Raw genomic sequence first — 19,431 nt, 5'->3', positions numbered from 1 at the left:
AATCAAATGGTGACCTTCTGGTTCATAGGTCAATGTCCAACCACTAAGCCACATGGGCCGGGCTTGGGTGGATTATTTTAATGTAGTTGAATTAATTTTTTAAAGGCTATATTTTAATGTGTTTTTTCCCTCCTCTAAAGATGAGAAGTCTGGCTAATAGAGAACAGAATCAAAAAAATGCTGCCTATAATCTTGGAGTTGCTGAAGCTGTGCGAATCCACAAGAACGAGAAACCTGGATTTTATGTAAGGGTCTTTTTAGAATTTCTATTGTGAATACCTGCCCCCTCTGTGAATTTTGGGTTCTGTTGTCAACAAAGAATGTCCGGCCTATAGAAAAGTTTCATAGGAGTTTGTTTGAGTCAAAAATTTGAGGATATGCCCAGGAGCAAAATCTGAAAGGATTGAGAAAATGCTCTGGAGAATTGCAATTTTGTAGCTTATTTTACACTTTAGAATCAAAGGAGAGAGAACCTAAAGAAAGTTACATGAAATCCATTGGTTGTAAATTAAGGGGACAGGAAAAAAAGCAAAGTGGGGGAATTTCTGGGATTAGATAAAAATGCAAAAGAGAAAAACACATACTTCTTAGATTTGTGGGTAAAGGAGAGTTAATAATTAGCACAGCACATAGAGATGGTGTGTGGGGAACACGATGACAATGGTTTTGATGGTCTTGTGCTGTTGGTTATGCCTTTGAAGAATAGGAAAAGAAAATTACTCTGACATTTCCTAGATGCATAAGAGCAATAGAGTTCACAAGGTAAAGGGTGACCTTTGCTAAGGAAGCTATAGGCCTGGGATATGACCACCTGCTAGATGACCTGCCCAGGTGGAAGTTTATAATCAGAGCATCCTGTGTGGTTACTTTTGGTCACCGAGTCTGTAAGACCTGCCAGGTGGCTCCCCTGAGCATGTCAGGTTTAGTTTATGGCCACCTTTTCTTTCACACCGTATTGCAGGTTGTGCTGGTTTTTAACTGGCAGACGTGAAAAGTGGGCTGTGCCTGCACAGTGTTCACATTCAGCATACAGTCCTTATTTGTCACGACAGTGCTTATTAATGATAGAAATTGTCAACCAGGAGCTGGGGTGGGTCGTAGGGGACAGTCTACTAAAGTCCTGCCCCAGGAACAGCTGATTGAAAAGGAGAACCTGCGTTACCTGAGGGCTTGCTAGAAATGCAGAATCTAGGGTCCCACCCTCCACCTCCAGAATGGGAATCTACATTTGAATAAGATCCTTAGGTGATCTGTAGGTGCATTAAAGTTTGAGAAGCCCTGTTTCAAATGGAGGTGAGCCACCTGCTTTGTCACTGATTTTAATATTTTCTTTTTTTTTTAATTAAATCTTTATTGTTCAGATTATTACATTTGTTCCTCTTTTTTTCCCCCCCATAACTCCCCTCCTCCCAGTTCCCGCCCCACCCTCTGCCCTCACTCCCCACCCACTGTCCTCATCCATAGGTGCACGATTTTTGTCCAGTCTCTTCCCGAATCTCCCACACCCCTTTCCCCCCCAAGAATAGTCAGTCCATTCCCTTTCTATGTCCCTGATTCTATTATAATCACCAGTTCATTCTGTTCATCAGATTATTTATTCACTTGATTCTTAGATTCACTTGTTCATAGATGCATATTTGTTGTTCATAATTTGTATCTTTACCTTTTTCTTCCTCTTCCTCTTCTTAAAGGATACCTTTCAGCATTTCATATAATACTGGTTTGGTGGTGATGAACTCCTTTAGCTTTTCCTTATCTGTGAAGCTCTTTATCTGACCTTCACTTCTGAATGATAGCTTTGCTGGATAAAGTAATCTTGGTTGTAGGTTCTTGGTATTCATCACTTTGAATATTTCTTGCCACTCCCTTCTGGCCTGCAAAGTTTCTGTTGAGAAATCAGCTGACAGTCGTATGGGTATTCCCTTGTAGGTAACTGAGTTTCTTTCTCTTGCTGTTTTTAAGATTCTCTCTTTATCTTTTGCTCTTGGCATTTTAATTATGATGTGTCTTGGTGTAGTCCTCTTTGGATTCCTTTTGTTTGGGGTTCTCCGCGCTTCTTGGACCTGTAAGTCCATTTCTTTCACCAGGTGGGGGAAGTTTTCTGTCATTATTTCTTCAAATAGGTTTTCAATATCTTGCTCTCTCTCATCTTCTGGCACCCCTATAATTCTGATGTTGGTACGCTTGAAGCTGTCCCAGAGGCTCCTTACACTATCTTCATATTTTTGGATTCTTTTTTCATTTTGCTTTTCCGGTTGGGTGTTTTTTGCTTCCTCGCATTTCAAATCATTGACTTGATTCTTGGGATCCTCTGGTCTGCTGTCGGGAGTCTGTATAATATTCGTTATTTCAGTCCGTGTATGCTTAATTTCTAGTTGGTTCCCCAATATAAGATCGAGGGTCTCATTAGTTTTCTTGTAGATCTCATTAAGTTTATCGGCGGCTTCTAAACAGTTCTTGAGAGACCTTAAAAGTGTGGTTCTGAACTCTATATCTTCCATTGACAATTTTGTCCTGTTTCTTTGTCTCCGCATTTTGTTATGCTTCCTTGGTGCACCCCCTAGTGGTCTTTGTTCACAGTCTTATAGTTAAATCTTGATTGTTGTAGCTAATTCCAGGGAGGGTTTGACCTCCAGGCCAAGTGGCTCTGAGAATCAGCTGTGTCAGCAGTGAGAGAACTTCTGTCCTCTAGGGAGGTGCTAATCTAGCCTTTGCCTGAGGCTATCCGGCAAATGCCTCTGTGCAGGGCTTGGGCGGAGCGGGTCCCACAGGATCAATAGGGTGGGCCGGAGAGAGCAGTTATGGCGGCTCTCAGTCCTGTCCCCAGGGGCTCTGCCTCTCTGAGTCCCAGCACCCGCTGCAAACCTCGGAGAGAAAGCTGCACTCGCTCTGACCGAAGCCAGACAGTCCTGCTTCTCCCGTTTGAGTCTGGGTCCCTAAAGACTCGCCTGGATCTGGAGCTCAGAGTCTGCGACTCCCTCCCGATTGAAAACGCCAACCGCGCCCTCCGCCACCAGCCCACTTCGCGCACTCCGCACCTCAGAATTTGACTTCAGCACTGTGCCTCCTCTGAGTGTCCGTATGCGTTTCTCTTTCCTCCTAGTTGTAGGACTTCCACTCAGCCAGCGTTCCTGTGGTTCTGGGTGATGTCCCTTCCATTTTTTGGTTTCACTTTTGAAGTAGTTGTTCAAAGCAGCAAACCCGCGTTAACCTATGATGGTAGCATCTTGGTTCTCCCCTCTAGCTGATTTTAATATTTTCAATCATTATATGTCTACCTTTATTTCTGCCTGAATCTTTCCCCTTTCACTCACTATCTAAGTGGTAGACTGACCCTCTAGACATCAATCTAATAAAATACATATTTTTTGTCCATTGTCAAACATTTATTAATGCATTTCTAGGTGCTTGCCACTTTGCTGGTGGCTAAGAATACAAAGATGAATAAGACAAGGTTCCCTTTGAAAGAGGTCTGAAGAAGATAGTGGGAGAGACAGATTTAAAGAGTCAAGAGTGTGGTATGCTAAATGCTATGATAATCTTAGAATACCACACTATGTGGGCAAAGAGGAGAGTCACTTAACCCAGACCAGAGATCTGGGAAGACCTCCTGGCCTATAAGAGTTAGGAAAAGACCTGAATGGAAGAAGAACCTTCCAGGCAGGGATGGTGGGGAGGGAAGGTGATAGAGCACAGTGCTTTTGAAACTTAGGCATGATTTTTCTGTCCTCTTAGATATAAGTTGCACATTATATGTATTACTGCCCACTTGGTATCTCCTATTTGATATATCTGTAGACATCTTAAACTTAAAAAGACCAGAACAAAATTTTTGATTCCCTTCTCATCCTGTTCTCTCAGCTTTCCCATTTTAGTAAGTGGCATCACCAGGCAGACAGTTGCACACCCAGATTCCAGATTCCTCCTTCTCTGTCTCCCACACCCAACCATCTGCAAGTCCAGTTGCCTTTACCTCCAACATGGATCTAGCACAGTGATGGCGAACCTATGACATGCGTGTCAGAGGTGACACACGAACTCATTTTTTTGGTTGATTTTTCTTTGTTAAATGGCATTTAAATATATAAAATAAATATCAATAAGTCTTTGTTTTACTATGGTTGCAAGTATCAAAAAATTTCTATATATGACACGGCACTATAGTTAAGTTAGGGTTTTTCAAAATGCTGACACGCCGAGCTCAAAAGGTTCACCATCACTGATCTAGCATCTCTCCATCTTCAATGTTACCACCCTAGTCCAAGCCACATTATAAGGCCGAACTTCTGTAACACCCTCCCTAATTAGGCTTGCCTTTCTACAATCTATTGTCCACACAGCAGCCTCTCAGAATGATTAATCAAAACATATCTAATGGCTTCCCATTGAATTAAAATAAAATTTAAACTTACCCTGACCTGTCAGGTCCTACCCTGTTCTTTGAGCTCATCTACTTCTATTTTCCCTTGCTCACTATGCCTCTGCCACATGGACTTTTTTCTGCTTATTAAACATGCCTATCTTGTTTTCATAGTGTCTTTGCATTCGCTGTTCCTACTGTACGGGACACGGTCTCCTCGTCTCCACCGAAAAGCGTTCCCTAATAACCAACCAATTTAATCCTATTTCCACCCAGCCACTTGCCATGATAAGGGCTTCATAGCACTTACCACAACCGTAAATGACCTTTGTATTGTCTACTGATTCACTGTCTGTCTCCTGCTCCAGGGTGCCGGCTCAATGAGAGCAGGGTGGTTTGTGGGTCTCAGTTCTTGGTCACTGTTGAATCATTAGTGTTTAGAACAGCCAGACCCAGAGCAAGGGTGCAGTTCTCCTGATTCCTGCAGTTCACCTCTTCACTGTCCTTGCTCATGCTTCTGCATTCTCAGAATTCCTTCTTATTTCCTTCTCTGTGTTGTGTATGCACCAGCTCTGGACCTACTCCATGAAGTCCTGTTTTATCTCAGACACTGGGCTTTGGTCTGTGCTGCTAGATTTATCCTTGTGTATATTCATATTATTCTGTGCATTACCTCAACACTAGCTGGTCAATGTGTTGAGGATTTATAAATATTATAAATTAATAACTACTTCCTGATTTATTTTAACTTTCTGAATTATTACCTTTATTCTTTGTTGCTCTTTGGTATCCTATCTAATAAAAGAGAAAAATGGTAATTGGCGTACGACGATACCCTTTTCATTGGCTAATCAGGGCTATATGCAAATTAACTGCCAACTAAGATTGGCAGTTAACTGCCAACAAGATGGCGGTTAATTTGCATATGTAAGCACAATGCAGGGAGGCAAAAGGGAAAGCAGGAAGAAGCCCCCTGCCACTGACAGTGATCGGAAACCCAGGGGGGAGCTAAGAGCTGGGGGGCAGGGCAAAGGCGGCCCTGGGGCTGCCTTTGCCCTGCCCCCCAGCCATGATCAGAGAATCAGGCGCCTTTGCCACCCTGGCCAGTGATAGCAGGAAGTAGGGGTGGAGCCAGCAATGGGAGCTGGGCACGGTCGAAGCTGGCAGTCCCAGGAGCTAGGGGCCCCTTGCCTGGGCCTAAAGCAGAGCCCACGATCGCGGGGCTGCTGCAGCTGTGGGTCCCCGCTGCCCGGGGCCGGACGCCTAGGCCAGAGGTGTTAGGCCTGGGCAGGGGCGGAGCCTGCAACCACAGGGAGCTGGGGGTCCCCTGCCCAGGCCTGACACCTCTGCCAGAGGCCTCAGGCCTGGTCAAGGGGCCGATCCGGTGATTGGTGATCGGAGGGTGATGAGGGTCAACTCCTCTGGCCAAGGCATCAGGCCTGGGTGGGGGGCGGAGCCGGGGATTGGGGGGATATGATGGTCCCCTTGCCCAGGCCTGAAGCCTGGGTCAGAGGCATCAGGCCTGGGTGGGGGGCGGAGCCGGGGATTGGGGGGATATGATGGTCCCCTTGCCCAGGCCTGAAGCCTGGGTCAGAGGCGTCAGGCTTGGGCGGGGGGTGGAGCAAGCGATCAGAGGGAGATGGGGGTCCCCTGCCCAGGCATGATTCCTGGGCCAGAGGCCTCAGGCCTGGGCGGGGGCCAGAGCCAGTGATCAGGGGGAGATGGGGGTCCCCTGTCCAAGCCTGACGCCTCTGGCGGAGGGGTCAGGCCTGGGCAAGGGGCCGATCCTGCGATTGGAGGGTGATGGGGGTCAACGCCTGAGGGCTCCCAGTATGTGAGAAGGGGCAGGCTGGGCTGAGGGACACTCCCCCCCATACACACACCCAGTGCATGAATTTCGTGCACCAGGCCCCTAGTTCTAGAATAAATAAATTGCTTCTCTTTCATTCTAGAAATCCTGCCTATTTGATAAACGGCCATTCAGTCCTGAGATAAAGGCTTTAAAGCAAGAGGAACATATCCAAGGTCTCCTGAAACAAATTAATACTAGACGGGAAAAGGAAATAAAGCAAAGAGAAAACAAAGAGTTGATGGAACGCCTAGAACAAGTGCAACTCACAGAGGAGTGAGTCTAGCTAGATGAGCTCAGGAAAACAGAGCCGGAATTTTTAAAAAATATATTTTTATTGTTTTCAGAGAGGAAGGGAGAGGGAGAGAAAGATAGAAACATCAGTGATGAAAATCATTGGTCGGTTGCCTCCTGCACACCCCCTATTGGGGGTTGAGCCTGAAACCCAGGCATGTGCCCTGACTGGAAATCAAACTGTAACCTCTGGTTCAACCACTGAGCCATGTAGGCCGGGCAAGATCACTTTTCTTAGAAAGGAATCTTATGATGAATCATTTTATAGATTGTAGAGGCACTTTTTGCTTTCCTATCTAGATTTTTTTAATGTACGGGGTGAGGAGCACTGCCTGCCCCCGTAGTAGTGCATTTGTATAATATGATCAGCACCTGCTTATTATCCCTGTCCTGTCTGTCCAAGACATTGTCCACTAGGCTATGGATTTGAATGACTGTTTTCTTCCTTAAAATGAATGCTCCTTAAAGGAACGCTCACTTTTTACTCACCAGGCTCTTGTTCCTAATAGTTATTAGACATGTTTTGATGATGCTAATCTGTATTACTAAATACTCAGTAACAAACTTTGCCCCCCACCTTCCCTTATTCTTAACTGCCAGACTTGCTGCCCAACGAGCCAAATATATACAAGACAAGATGGAAGAAAAGGAGTGTTACAAGAGGGCTTTGGATGCACAGGTAGGGGAACAGTTATTAATTTAAGGATTGTACAGTGCTTCCGTAGCATTCTAAAATATGTCTAAATACTGTGATGTTATGAATCCCCTTATGTGTTATCCATTTGGTGGTTTGGGGGCCCCCATTCCTTCCTGAAGGAATTGGTGTGTTACTACTGTGCTGACGCCTCGTGCATGAAGCTTATTCCCTGGTGTAACTGTAATCTGCATTATGTGTGTCCCTGTTTCAGATAAAGAACAGATTCCCCCAGCTGCCCATATCTGAGCCCGACTCTTCTGAGCCCCTCTTTGGCAGGGATGAGACTGAGCTGATGGTAGAAACGCGAAAGCGAGAACAGAATTGCATGAGACAGCAGCAGGAGGCAGCTGCTAGCCACAAGAGGAAAGCCATCCTGAACCATCTGGTGGACCAAAAGCAGGATTTGCTGATGCTGCAGAAGACACAGCAACAGTAAGAGACCCCAGATCATTCTTCGTCTTCCTCCTCCCTACTTCCTCTCCCCTATCTTCCTCTCTCTCTCTTTCTCTTTCTCATACAACAACAGAAAAGCAGTAAGAATAGTGATCACATTGAGGAGATACTATGTGCAAAATATTGTCCTAAGTTTATTGCATGCTTCGTCCTCACAATTCACCCTATAAAGAAAAGTTATCAAATTTTAAAAAAAACACTCTAAACTCTCTTGATCCTATTTCTCTCTCTGGTTACCTCTTCATATTTTTCTTTCCCTTTCCTGTACAACTTCTTGAAAGACTTGTCCACATCAGCACTGCCATTGGAAATACAATGGGAGCCACAAATGTGCTGTTGTGCTCAAATAGACTCAGGCATGAAACTCGGGCCCTTTCTCAACCTCTGATCAACCCCTTCCTTCAAAGAACTGTGCATGTAGTAGCTGTACTGATGATTGCTGGAGGGTGACAGGGTAGTCAGAAAAGGACTTCATGCCATAGCAATGCAAGTACCTTTACATTCAAACACCAGACACCTAGTTCTTTAAAAGCCCTGACTTAGGCAACCTGCCAGTGGGGAGTTTTATAAAATCATCAAAGTGCTCAGGAGTTCCAAAAGGACTTTTCTTCAAAGGAATCTCCTCTTTTTAGAAGGTGGTTGTACTTAAGAAATAAAAAAAGTTACTTTATTAACATTTTATAAATGGTCAGTGGGATGGTGCGAAGAAGTGTTAATGTTCTACACCAGGGAGGTGCACACATGAAAATATGAGTAGAACAGCAGGTTGAAGAAGGAGTATATTGTGATAAGGGTGGGGATGTGTTATTAGGAGAGAGAGGTAGGAGTAGTTAAATGCTTGGCTTTTAGAGCCAAGTCACATGTGGGATAGTCTTGCATCTTCCCAGGGCAATATATATTTGTATGTCTATATTTGCTAAAATATTGAACTAGTCTTATATTTCTTGAAAACTAGCTGTTGCCTCAAACGCCACAAGTGCACCCCTGCTGCTCAGGCTGTCCAGCCCCTCCCTGGGATTCCCCTCCTCCACCCCCCATGAAAGACCACTTCCAGTCCATTCTGATTGATCGATGTGGCTCTGCCATTTTCCTGGTGGCATATTGGGCATGTCACACACCGCTGAGGGCATTGGGTTCCTTATCGGTTGTTAGGGATAACACCAGTATCTTCCTCCAAGGTGGTTGAGGGTTAAATGAAATGATTCTTGTAAAGAGGTTCTGTTTTGTAGCAAACAGCCTCCTGCTGTCCCATGGTGGCCCCGCCTTCCCATGCTGCTGTCCCAGGCAGCTCCGGCCCTTTGCATCTGTTGTAGAGGTTATTGCAGCTTCCTCCTCTGCTGCTAGCCCTCAGCTGCTCTGGTTGGTCTCCTAAACTTGGATTTAGGAGGAAAAGCTGTATGACCTGAGCCAAACTGCACATGAGGTCTTTGAGCTCCTTTCCTCCTGCAAAAGGACAACCCTGCTTGCCCTCCTGTCCTGTCTATGAGATTATGTATGTGGAGGATGTTGGAAACTGCAAGGCTCTGAACAAATACGAACTGTGGTCTGTATTTGATTATCTCTATGACCACAAAGTCATAGACCCGTTTTCTGTGTGGGCCGGACCCTTGTTTTCTGGTTCTATATCCTTTAGTGGTTATTCCAGATTCTCCTACTTCTCTCATCTTTCTTAACTCCTCGCCCTCCTGGCCACCTCAGGATGTGATCTCAGGTCTTTGTGTGGCAAATAGAAGGTCATTTTCTTTCAGAGGGAATAGCTTTAACCTGTGCAATCCAAACAGGTCTGCTAAAGTATTGTTTTACTTAAAAAAAACTTTTCTTTTTTTTTATTGTTTTATTGCTTAAAGTATTACAAAGGGTATTACATATGTGTCCTTTTTTCCCCCCGCCCTTGACAATCTCCTGGCCTCCCCTACCCCCCAGTGTCTTATGTCCATTGGTTATGCTTATATGCATGCATACAAGTCCTTCGGTTGATCTCTTACCCCCCTCCCTCCTGCCCCGCAACCCTCCCTGGCCTTCCCGCTGCAGTTTGACAATCAGTTTGAGGCAGCTCTGCCTCTGTATCTATTATTGTTCATAAGTTTATAATGGTCTTTATTATCCCTGAATGAGTGAGATCATGTGGTATTTTTCCTTCATTGACTGGCTTATTTCACTTAGCATAATGCTCTCCAGTTCCATCCATGACGTTGCAAATGGTAAGAGTTCCTTCCTTTTGAGAGCAGCATGGTATTCCATGGTGTAGATGTACCACAGTTTTCTAACCCATTCATCTGCTGATGGGCACTTAGGCTGTTTCCAGATCTTGTCTATGGTGAACTGTGCTGCTATGAACACGGGGGTGCATATATCCTTTCTGATTGGTGTCTCTGGTTTCCTGGGCTACATTTGTGTTCAGTGCCTGGTACGTTGTGCCTTGTTGTGTTGTGTTTTGTGCCATTCTGTTTTTGTTTTTAAAGAAATGTAACAATTTATGCTGATTAATATGTTTATTGGTGGAGAGACTAAAATAAAAATGAATAATCTCCCCTGACCAAGTAGTCAGTGTTAAGGTTAATATATAAACTTTTATATTTTCTCCTATTCTTTACAAATATATTAAAACAATGCACATGTATTTTCCCCTTCATTGTTGTAAATGAAAATAAGACCTATGAGCTCTTATACATTACTGCCCAACCTTTCTTAACCTTCTAATGTGTCATTAATTTACATTTATGTCAGTACATATATATGTTCATTCTTCTAATTTAATAATAATAATATCTATAATATGGATTACTATAATTTAACTTCCGCACCATTAATGAACATTCACTTTGTTTCCAGATATTTTGCTGTAACAAATTTGCATTACAATTTTTTTCAAAATCCTCACATGAGGATATTTTTTCCATTGATTTTTAGAGAGAGTGGAAAAGAGGGAGGAGGGGGAGAAAGAGAGAGAGAAACATCAATGTGAGAGAGACACATCAATTGGTTGCCTCCCACATGGTTCCCAACCGGGCTGGGGATTGAACTTGCAACTGAGGTACGTGCCCTTGACTGGGAATTGAACCCGAGACCCTTTAGTCCACAGGCTGATGCTCTAACCACTGAGCACCAGCCAGGGCTGCATTAAACATTTTAAATATATACTGGTTTTACATATAATTTATACTTTTAAAAAATTTCTATTGGATAAATTCCTAAAACTGAAGTTGCTAGATCAAGCATATGGAACATTTTCAATATTACCAGGTGCTGACAGTTTGTTTTCTATAAAGATACCCTAATTCATTTCCACCAGCAGTCTTGTTGCCTCCCCTCTAACCCTACTTCATTCTCTTACTTTATAGGCATTTAAATTAAACTGAATTTTTAATCTATATTTTCAAGGATAATATAAAAATGGCCATAAAGCACATGAAAAGTTGCTCATCATCATTAGTTATAAGGGAAATGCAAATGAAACCCACAATGAGATAGCTGCCCATTAACAAATGGTTTCCATATTCTGTGAAATGTGTGTGGTAAGCTTTATTCAACCACCAGCTGTCATCATTTGCTCTGTTTGAAATAGAGGTCATTTAGCATTTAATTATATTTTGCCTTTCCAAGATAAGAGATAGTTCATGATGTATTAAATATTTACTTATGTGAACCTGAGATACAGTGATTCTTTACTCCAGTGAGTAAAGATGGCAAGGTAGGAAGGTGAGATTTAAAATGTGTTTTATTTTATTTTTTTAAAACACATTTTTGCTGACTTCAGAGAGGAAGAGAGAAATAGAAACATCAATGATGAGAGAGAATCATTGATCGGCTGCCTCCTGCACGCTCCCTACGGGGGACTGAGCCTGTAACCCGGGCATGTGCCCTGACTGGGAATTGAACCAGTAACCTCTTGCTTCATGGGTTGACACTCCATCCACTGAGCCACACCAGCCAGGGCTGAACACAGGATCTTGAAGAGATATTTGCACACTCATGCTGATGTCAGCATTATTCACAATAGCTGAGCAATGGAAGCGACCCAAATGTTCACCCACAGATGAGTAGATAAACAAAATGTGGTATATACATACAATGGAATATTATTCAGCTTTACAAAGGAAGGAAATTCTGACACATGCTACAGTATGGTAAACCTTGAGGACATTATGCAAAGTGAAATAAGTCAGTCACAAAAAGACAAATACTATATGATTTCAGTGTATGGTATTCATAGAAGTCAGATTCACGGAACAAAGTAGAAGGTGGTTGCCAGGGGCCAGAGGGAGGGAGAAATGGGGAGTAGTTTAATGAGTTTAGAGTTTCATCTTTACAAGGTGAAAAGAGATCTGGGTATTGATTATACAATGATGTTAGTATACTTAACATCATATATCTGTACACTTAGAAGTGGCCAAGATGCTCAATTTTATGTTATGTGTTTTTGACTACAATGAAAAAAACTATAAAAAGAAAAAAAGGTTAATAAATTATGTACGATAGGTACCATTCAGTCACTGAGCTCCCATTATGTGATAGGCATTGATACTTTCTGTGTATTATTTCATCTAATCTTTATAATGACTGCTATGCTTGTTAGAGGAAAATGCTCTTGGAAATGAATGAGCACAGCACATTATTGCCTTTCATTGGTGGGTCCTGACACCTAGTGGTGGTTGCTACCTATAACAAAGCCCTTCAGAGCTGGCTAAATCAATTGTCACATACCAGAGTGAAGTCTCTTCTAGACTTTAGTGAGAGTTGATGGTAAGAGTTTGAGCTGGGCAAGAAATAGGCGCATATAAAGAATTTGGTCTAAGGTGATTCATGACAAGCAATGACTATGCATTTGGAGATCAGTCATAGAAGCACTTAACATTAGGAATATTGGAACATTGTTCTTGAAGGAGACATTATACAGCCGTCACTTTGAAAATATGACCTTGATCAAACACTCCTTTTTTTGTGTGTTTTACCTTCTTTACAATGTTAGATATTGTCTCAATATCATTTTCTTTTGCCTAGTCACTTCTGTCTCTTTTCTCCTTTGCACACCTGGCTACTTTGTCTTGTAAAATGCCTGCAGCAACTGGGAGGCTGATTACTGACATCTGAGAGGCTGGAATAAAGGGAAAGAAGCATAAAGTATTGGAAATCCATTTGAGATGATTCTTCAGAGCAGTTAAATTAGCCTCAGATTGGGGGTGGGGGTGGGTTACGAGAAGAGATAAACCAAAGAATTTATATACTTACTAGTGACCCGGTGCACAGATTCGTGCACATTGAAAGGAAATTAATTAGAAGGTGGCCGGTGGGGCAGGACTGGGCAGGATGGACCAGACACGCTCTGGAGCCAACCTCCGTGGTCCCTCCCCAGCATCTACAGAGTGAGTGGGGTCCCTCCGGCAGGTGGGGTCCCTCGGCCTGGCCTGTGGGAATAGGGCCGAAACCGGCTCTCCGACATTCCCCGAGGGGTCCTGGAGTGCGAGAGGGCACTCTGCAAAGTTGCTGATACAGTGATTCTGTACTCTACTCCAGTGAGTAAAGATGGCAAGGTAGGAAGGTGAGATTTAAAATGTGGTGTAGAACACAAACACAAGTGTGCCATAAAGCAGATTCGGGGCCGACAGTGCCCCAGCAACAACATAACCCACAGCAAAGGTGGAATCGGGCAGTGAGGAATCAGGCTCCCTCCTCTCTGGTTCCGGGGTGTATCACCTGAGAAACACTGCAGCTCGGCAGCCCCTACATTGAGCATCTGCCTCCTGGTGGTCAGTGTGCATCATAGTGACTGGTTGGACAGTTGGACACTTAGCATATTAGCCTCATATATATAGATATGCATAGCCCATGGACTTGGGCAATAGGATAGTAAAGACCTGGAGGAGTGGGTAGGGGCAGGGAGGCAGGGGAGTAAAGGAGGGGGAGTGGGAGATATCTGTAATACTACCAATACTAAAACTATATTTTAAAAATTAGCCTCAAAGGAAATTAATAGCTTTCAAGGCTGAATTTGCTAATTGGAAAAAGGTTTCAATCCTGCTAACTTAAATAGGATTGAAGATGAAAGGTCCTAAACCCATACATTATTTGAGAGGTAGGAGTTTCACTGTGGTATTCTTGTACAGTGTTCATATCTTTCGGTACATTTCAAAGAAACAAAACAGAAGGTTTTTGTTTAATTTACCATAAAAGGAATGGGGCTCATGAGGTTGGTGTATATTCTCTCCCCGATATTGTGAACAGAATCAGACTATTCCGCTCTCCCCAGGCACTTGGCGGATAGAGATGCTGAGCTAGAGAGAGTGAAGAAGATGAACCAAAGCTTACTGGAGGACTGGAAGCAGAGTGCTGAGATGAAGAGGCAGCGGGACTGGGAGGAGAAGGCTTTTGAGCGGTAATACCTGACTGGAACCAGAAGTTCTGGGTTTGCAAAGAAAATCCCTTCTGCTCCTCGTTTACTTTCCTCTAATCGTGGGATGGCCAATAGATTTCAAGAGCCAACTCCAGTTGATCAGTGGTGGCTGCCTAGTGAACTTTATGGGGAAAATAATTCTGGTTCAGTGAGAAAAATGGCTCCAATGTATTAGAAACGTCTGCTATGAATATGGGATTGGAGAATATTGTGTTGTGTGTTATGCAGTTGCCATCTCTGCCCTAATCTTTGCCTCTGTACAGGATGGCTCTATTTTCTTTTTTTGTGGAGGGTGGGGAAGTATGGGGGGAGGAGGGAATTGTCTTTGGAAATAACTAGTTGGAAATAGGGAGACTGAGTTTCCATCTGAACACATGCAAGGCTTACAGAATGGTCATGGAAGAGCAGAGTCAAGGGGTTGTGGGCAAGATTGGCAACTGGAAAAATGAGAAACCCAGTATGGAATCAACCAAAAACATCTTCTTGGAATGTATCATTGTTCCTCTCTGCAGCTACCTTTTTACATTCTAGAGTTAGGGAATCAAGCTTGGTTTTGAAAATTTAGCACTCACTTTGCAGAGGCAGCTAATATGTTCTTATTTGTGAGATGGGGAAGTAAACACCTCCCTGGCGTTGCTAACCCAAGAGTTTTGGGGTTCAGATAAGGAGGTGGAGAAGTAATACTCTTAAAAATTAAAACACGTTACAAATGTAAGGTGTGACTTCATAGAATGCTAAAAACTTGAAAAAACAGGCCAAGCCTATACAATCAAATGCTATAAAAATTTGAACATACCCAAATAATATTTTAAATTGCCAATTATCAACTAATTGTTATCATGGGCAAAATTTGTCATAATGGATCTTGATCTGTAACTCTCCTTTTCATTTTAGATTTTTTTTTAAGGCATTTTTTTTGGGCCTGTCTTTGTAATGTGCAAAACCCATATTTTGTGACAATGAAAGTATGAGGGATGACATGGAAAATAGGTTCCCAAGTGGAAGTGAGGTGGTTTGATTGGTTGGAAGAGGAAGTAAAAGGGGAGTTGGAGATTTCAAGCCATTTTCTCAGTGTTGGGGGCAAGCAGATAAAGGCAGTGAGATTAAGCACAGGGGGATTTGAGTTGGATTTTGGAAGCATGCTTGGCCAACATGGTGACCAAGGATAGAGGAGACACAGAAATGACCTTGAGTAGCAGGATAACACAGCTGCTCCAAGGGCATAGCAGAGCAGACCTGTGTCCCGAAGACCTAGGCCAGGTGTGGGCAGGGACTCCAGCAGGCAGCAGGCAGGAAGAAGGAACTGGTTGGTTTGAAAGAGAAAACAAAGCCAAAGCAGGTGGGAGATGACAAGTGGATGGTACGCTCCTGGAGGGCAGGGGCCAGGTGTGACTTTCCTTTTGTATCCCTTCCACTGCCCTGGCTTCCTAGCGAGGCCCCCAGCAAGGACTCTGGGGACGCCTGCTCATGGCTGCCTTTCCTCACCTCTCCTCAGGGCCTCGGACAAGCTCTTCCTCCTGGACCAGTGTGACAAGTACCGGCGCTGCAAACAGTGCCAGCGCAGCACCTCCAACGGGGGCCACAGCCACCAGTGGCCGCTGAAGAAGCACCTGCAGGGCTCCGGGCTGTTTGTGTGAAACTCAAGAGTTTGGACCTGCATTTCCTGGTCAAAGTTCTTTTTTTTTTAATGTCTGAAAAATTGTATTGTGCGGTTTCAGTGCTTTCGGGTAGCTTGCGTTTTAACCGCTTACCGAATTCACAAAGACAGGGTCTCCCCTCCTGTCTTCCTCCCAGTCCCATAGAACCCTGCTGCCACTGGAGGGGGGAAGGCACCCAGCTTTATTCTGGCTGTGGGGGTTCCGCTGACTCAGCCTCGCCACTCCCTCTGTGACTTTGTGTAAAACATGGTATCTTTCCTTCATATATGATGAATAATTTAGTCATAATAAATATTTTCTACACGCCTGACTGTGTCTAGCAATTCATATTGGTAAACTTAAAAATAATTGTCTTTATTGATTTTTAGAAAGAGAGGGAGGGAGAGAAAGAGAAGAGAGAGAGAGGGAGGGAGAGAGAGAGAGAGGGAGGCACCAATCAGAAGCACCAATTAGCCCGACGGGGAACTGAACTGGCAAGCTTTTGGTGTACAGGACAATGGTCAACCAACTGAGTCACACTGGCCAGGGCTTAATAAACATTTTTAAAAGGTAGAGATGCTTTGTAGCTAAAACAATTTTAATTATAAAATTTCTGAAAATCTTTATAGTTCTTTGCCATATCTGTTAGAAGCTGCTTATTAACCATTATTTTTATTTGAAGTGTGATATTTTTCCTTGTCTTCCTAACCAAAAAAGTGGGTTTCTACCAATGAATTGATTAGACATTTTACATGCTTTTTGAACTGTGTTAAGATAATATTTGGGTACGTGATACTTTATTTTATTATATAACTAGATGCCTGGTGCACAAATTCATACACCATTGGGGTCCCTCAGCCTGCCCTGCGGGATTGGGCTGAAACCGGCTCTCCAACATCTCCTGAGGGGTCCCGGATTGAGAGAGGGCACAGGCCAGGCTGAGGAACCCCACCTGTGCATTATTGGGGTTGGGGAGAGACAAGGGAAATTGGCCAGCCAGGGAGGGGTTGTAGGAGGGAGGGCTCCAGGGCATGTCTAGCCTGTTTCACTCAGTCCCTATTGGCTGGATGCAAGCAGCAAGCTAACCTACCAGTCAGTGCACGTCATAGCGAGTGGTTGAGCAGCCTTAGCATATCATTAGCATATTATGCTTTGATTGGTTGAATGGCCGACTGAACACTTAGCATAGTAAGCTTTTATTATATAGGATTGCTAAAATGGTGATATGTTTAATGTTAGTTTAAACATATATTCAGTCTGTCTGAAAACACAGTTCTGTAGGAGAAATAATTTGTCATTGTTCACCATTCACCAGCTGATATAAGAGCTTAAGCATCGAAATAAATAATGAAATTCAGGAGAGAGACTTAATTTAAGTAAGATGGTATAGTTGTGTCAATTAGTAAAAGTAGAAACAAAGGCATTACTAAAGATAAGGAAAATCATTATTTAAAGTTTCAATTCACCAGGAAGTTATAACAATTCCAAACTTCATGCATCAAACAACATTGGTCCAAAATATATAAAGCAAATATGGACAGAACTACAAGGAAAATTGATAAGTTTACCACAGTTGTGGGAAATTTTACTGTCCTTTCAGAAATCTGTAAGAATAAAGATTTGAACAAAACAACAAGCTTGATCCCATGAACACATAAGGGGCATTGCATCCAACAGCGAAGATCCATATATTTTTCAAAGTACATGAAATATTTTATTGAATTTGACTATGATAGACAAACATAAAAATTTCAGTAAATTTAAAAATAACTGAATAATACAAACACTTTTCTGACTACAGTTAAGCTAGGAAAAAAGTTAATATCCATGCATTTGGAATTTAAAAAAATCTATGTTTAGAGACTTCTATTTCTAGATAGGATGAAGTAGGTCATGGAAACCCAGCATCCACCCTGTAACAACCAGAAAAATATGGATAAAAATTTTAAATCATATGTTTAAAGAAGTGGGAACTGTGAAAGCAACAAAGACTAGGTGAATAGGAATTCCAGAGGAAGGAGCTGAAGTAAGTGGCCATTTTGGTCGCTGGCAGCATTTACTAATTCTGGTCTGGGATTAAAAAACAGGCTTGATCTTTGTAGTGGGTCTCCTCTACTGAGGGAAAGAGAAACCCAGCAAGGCTTTTGGTGGTCGTGTGTGTGTGGCTGCAACAGACTGGAACATTGAGAAGCTTGGCCCGTTTCCTCCATATGTTGCTAGTTGAGTTCTCCAGAAAACAAGATACTGAATCTGAGATTTGCATTTGGAGGTTTACTGGGGAGTCCTCTCAGCAATGCCTGTGAGAGAGCTAGAGTACCAGCATGCGGCAGAAGAAGTTGAGTGGAGATACATGTAGTTTTGCAGCAATGGCTTCAGCCAGTCTTGCAGGGAGCTCTGAAACTAGGATGGCCATTTAGAGATGTCCCCAATTGAGGTAAGGGGGCTGGGCCTCTAGACTTGAATCAAGTAGTCATTGGATGCAGGCTGTCTCCTGGGGATGAGGGCGTAACCTTGGGTGAAGCATTTTCCTTTAGTCAAGTGTAATTCTCGGGGAGGGAGGGTGCACCTGTGAACCTTCAGCTGCTGATACTCCTGACAGCTGGTGTAAGGAGTGTTTCAGAGCAGAAGAGCGACCCGGGAGGTGCAACCACAGCACCCACCACTCTAAACAACATTTGCTGAATTCTGAGGCCGAGAGAGGCTGGGGAGTTAGAATGCAGACTTAAAAGACAGACGAAATCTCCCTTAATCTCATTGTGCTTAAGAGACAAAGTCCTGCCAGAAGTAGAGGTTACAATCTTACCATGTCTCCTAGTCTATTGCTTGTCTCCGTCCCCTCCCCCCCCGTTTATTTTTCCCCATTACCATTTTTATCCCTCCTATACCCTCCTTCACCTTCACCCATCCCCTACCTCCCATAATCACCACAGTGTTGTCCATATCCATGAGTTCTCTCTTTCCCCCCCTGCTCAATCCCTCCACTCTCCCAGCATCCTCCCCCTCAGGTGTCAGTCTATTCTCTAAAGTCTGTGCCTATTTTGGATGTTAGTTCAGTTTGTTAATTAGATTCAATATATGAGTGAAATCATATGATATTTGTCTTTCTTTGACTTATTTCACTTTGAATAATGTTCTCCAGGTCCATACATGCTGTCACAAAGGGTAAATTTTTCTTATTTATTTATTTATTCATTTATTTATGGCTGAGTAGTGTTCCGTTGTGTATTCAGCTGTTTCATCCACTCATTTATTGATGTACTCTTGGGCTGCTTCCAGATCTTGGCTAATGTAAATAGCACTGCAATGAACAAAGAAGTGCATGTATTTTTTCATATTTGTGTTTCACGTTTCTTTAGATAAATTTCCAGAAGTGGAATTGCTGAGTCATAAGGCAGTTCCATTTTTAATTTTTTTTTAAAATATTTTTTATTGATTTTTTACAGAGAGGAAGGGAGAGGGATAGAGAGTTAGAAACATCGATGCAAGAGAAACATCGATCAGCTGCCTCCTGCACACTCCCCACTGGGGATGTGCCCACAACCAAGGTACACGCCCTTGACCGGAATCGAACCTGGGACCCTTGAGTCCACAGGCCGACGTTCTATCCACTGAGCCAAACTGATCAGGGCAGCCATTTTTAATTTTTTTGAGGTATTTCCATTCTGCTTTCCACAGTGGCTGCACCAACCTGCATTCCAACCAACAGTACATGAGGGTTCCCTTTTCTCCACATCCTCACCAGCATTTGCT

At 43.3% G+C, this 19,431-nt stretch overlaps 1 protein-coding gene across 1 annotated transcript in view; it reads left to right on the top strand.

Annotated features, from left to right (window-relative positions):
• The window catches only part of CCDC81 (coiled-coil domain containing 81), a 37,407-nt gene extending 21,395 nt beyond the window's left edge, over positions 1-16,012 (top strand). The window contains exons 10-15 of the mRNA XM_059708204.1: positions 141-245; positions 6,313-6,485; positions 7,104-7,182; positions 7,412-7,632; positions 13,901-14,026; positions 15,540-16,012. Of these exons, the coding sequence (XP_059564187.1) occupies positions 141-245; positions 6,313-6,485; positions 7,104-7,182; positions 7,412-7,632; positions 13,901-14,026; positions 15,540-15,681 (846 nt within the window). The 3' untranslated portion in view covers positions 15,682-16,012. The remainder of the gene's footprint in view (positions 1-140; positions 246-6,312; positions 6,486-7,103; positions 7,183-7,411; positions 7,633-13,900; positions 14,027-15,539) is intronic.
• The last annotated feature ends 3,419 nt before the right edge of the window (positions 16,013-19,431 follow it).

Source organism: Myotis daubentonii, chromosome 9 (genome assembly GCF_963259705.1).
Source record: "Myotis daubentonii chromosome 9, mMyoDau2.1, whole genome shotgun sequence".
Taxonomy (NCBI): domain Eukaryota; kingdom Metazoa; phylum Chordata; class Mammalia; order Chiroptera; family Vespertilionidae; genus Myotis; species Myotis daubentonii.
Note: the sequence above shows the minus strand (reverse complement) of the source record. Positions and strands in the feature narration are given on the sequence as shown.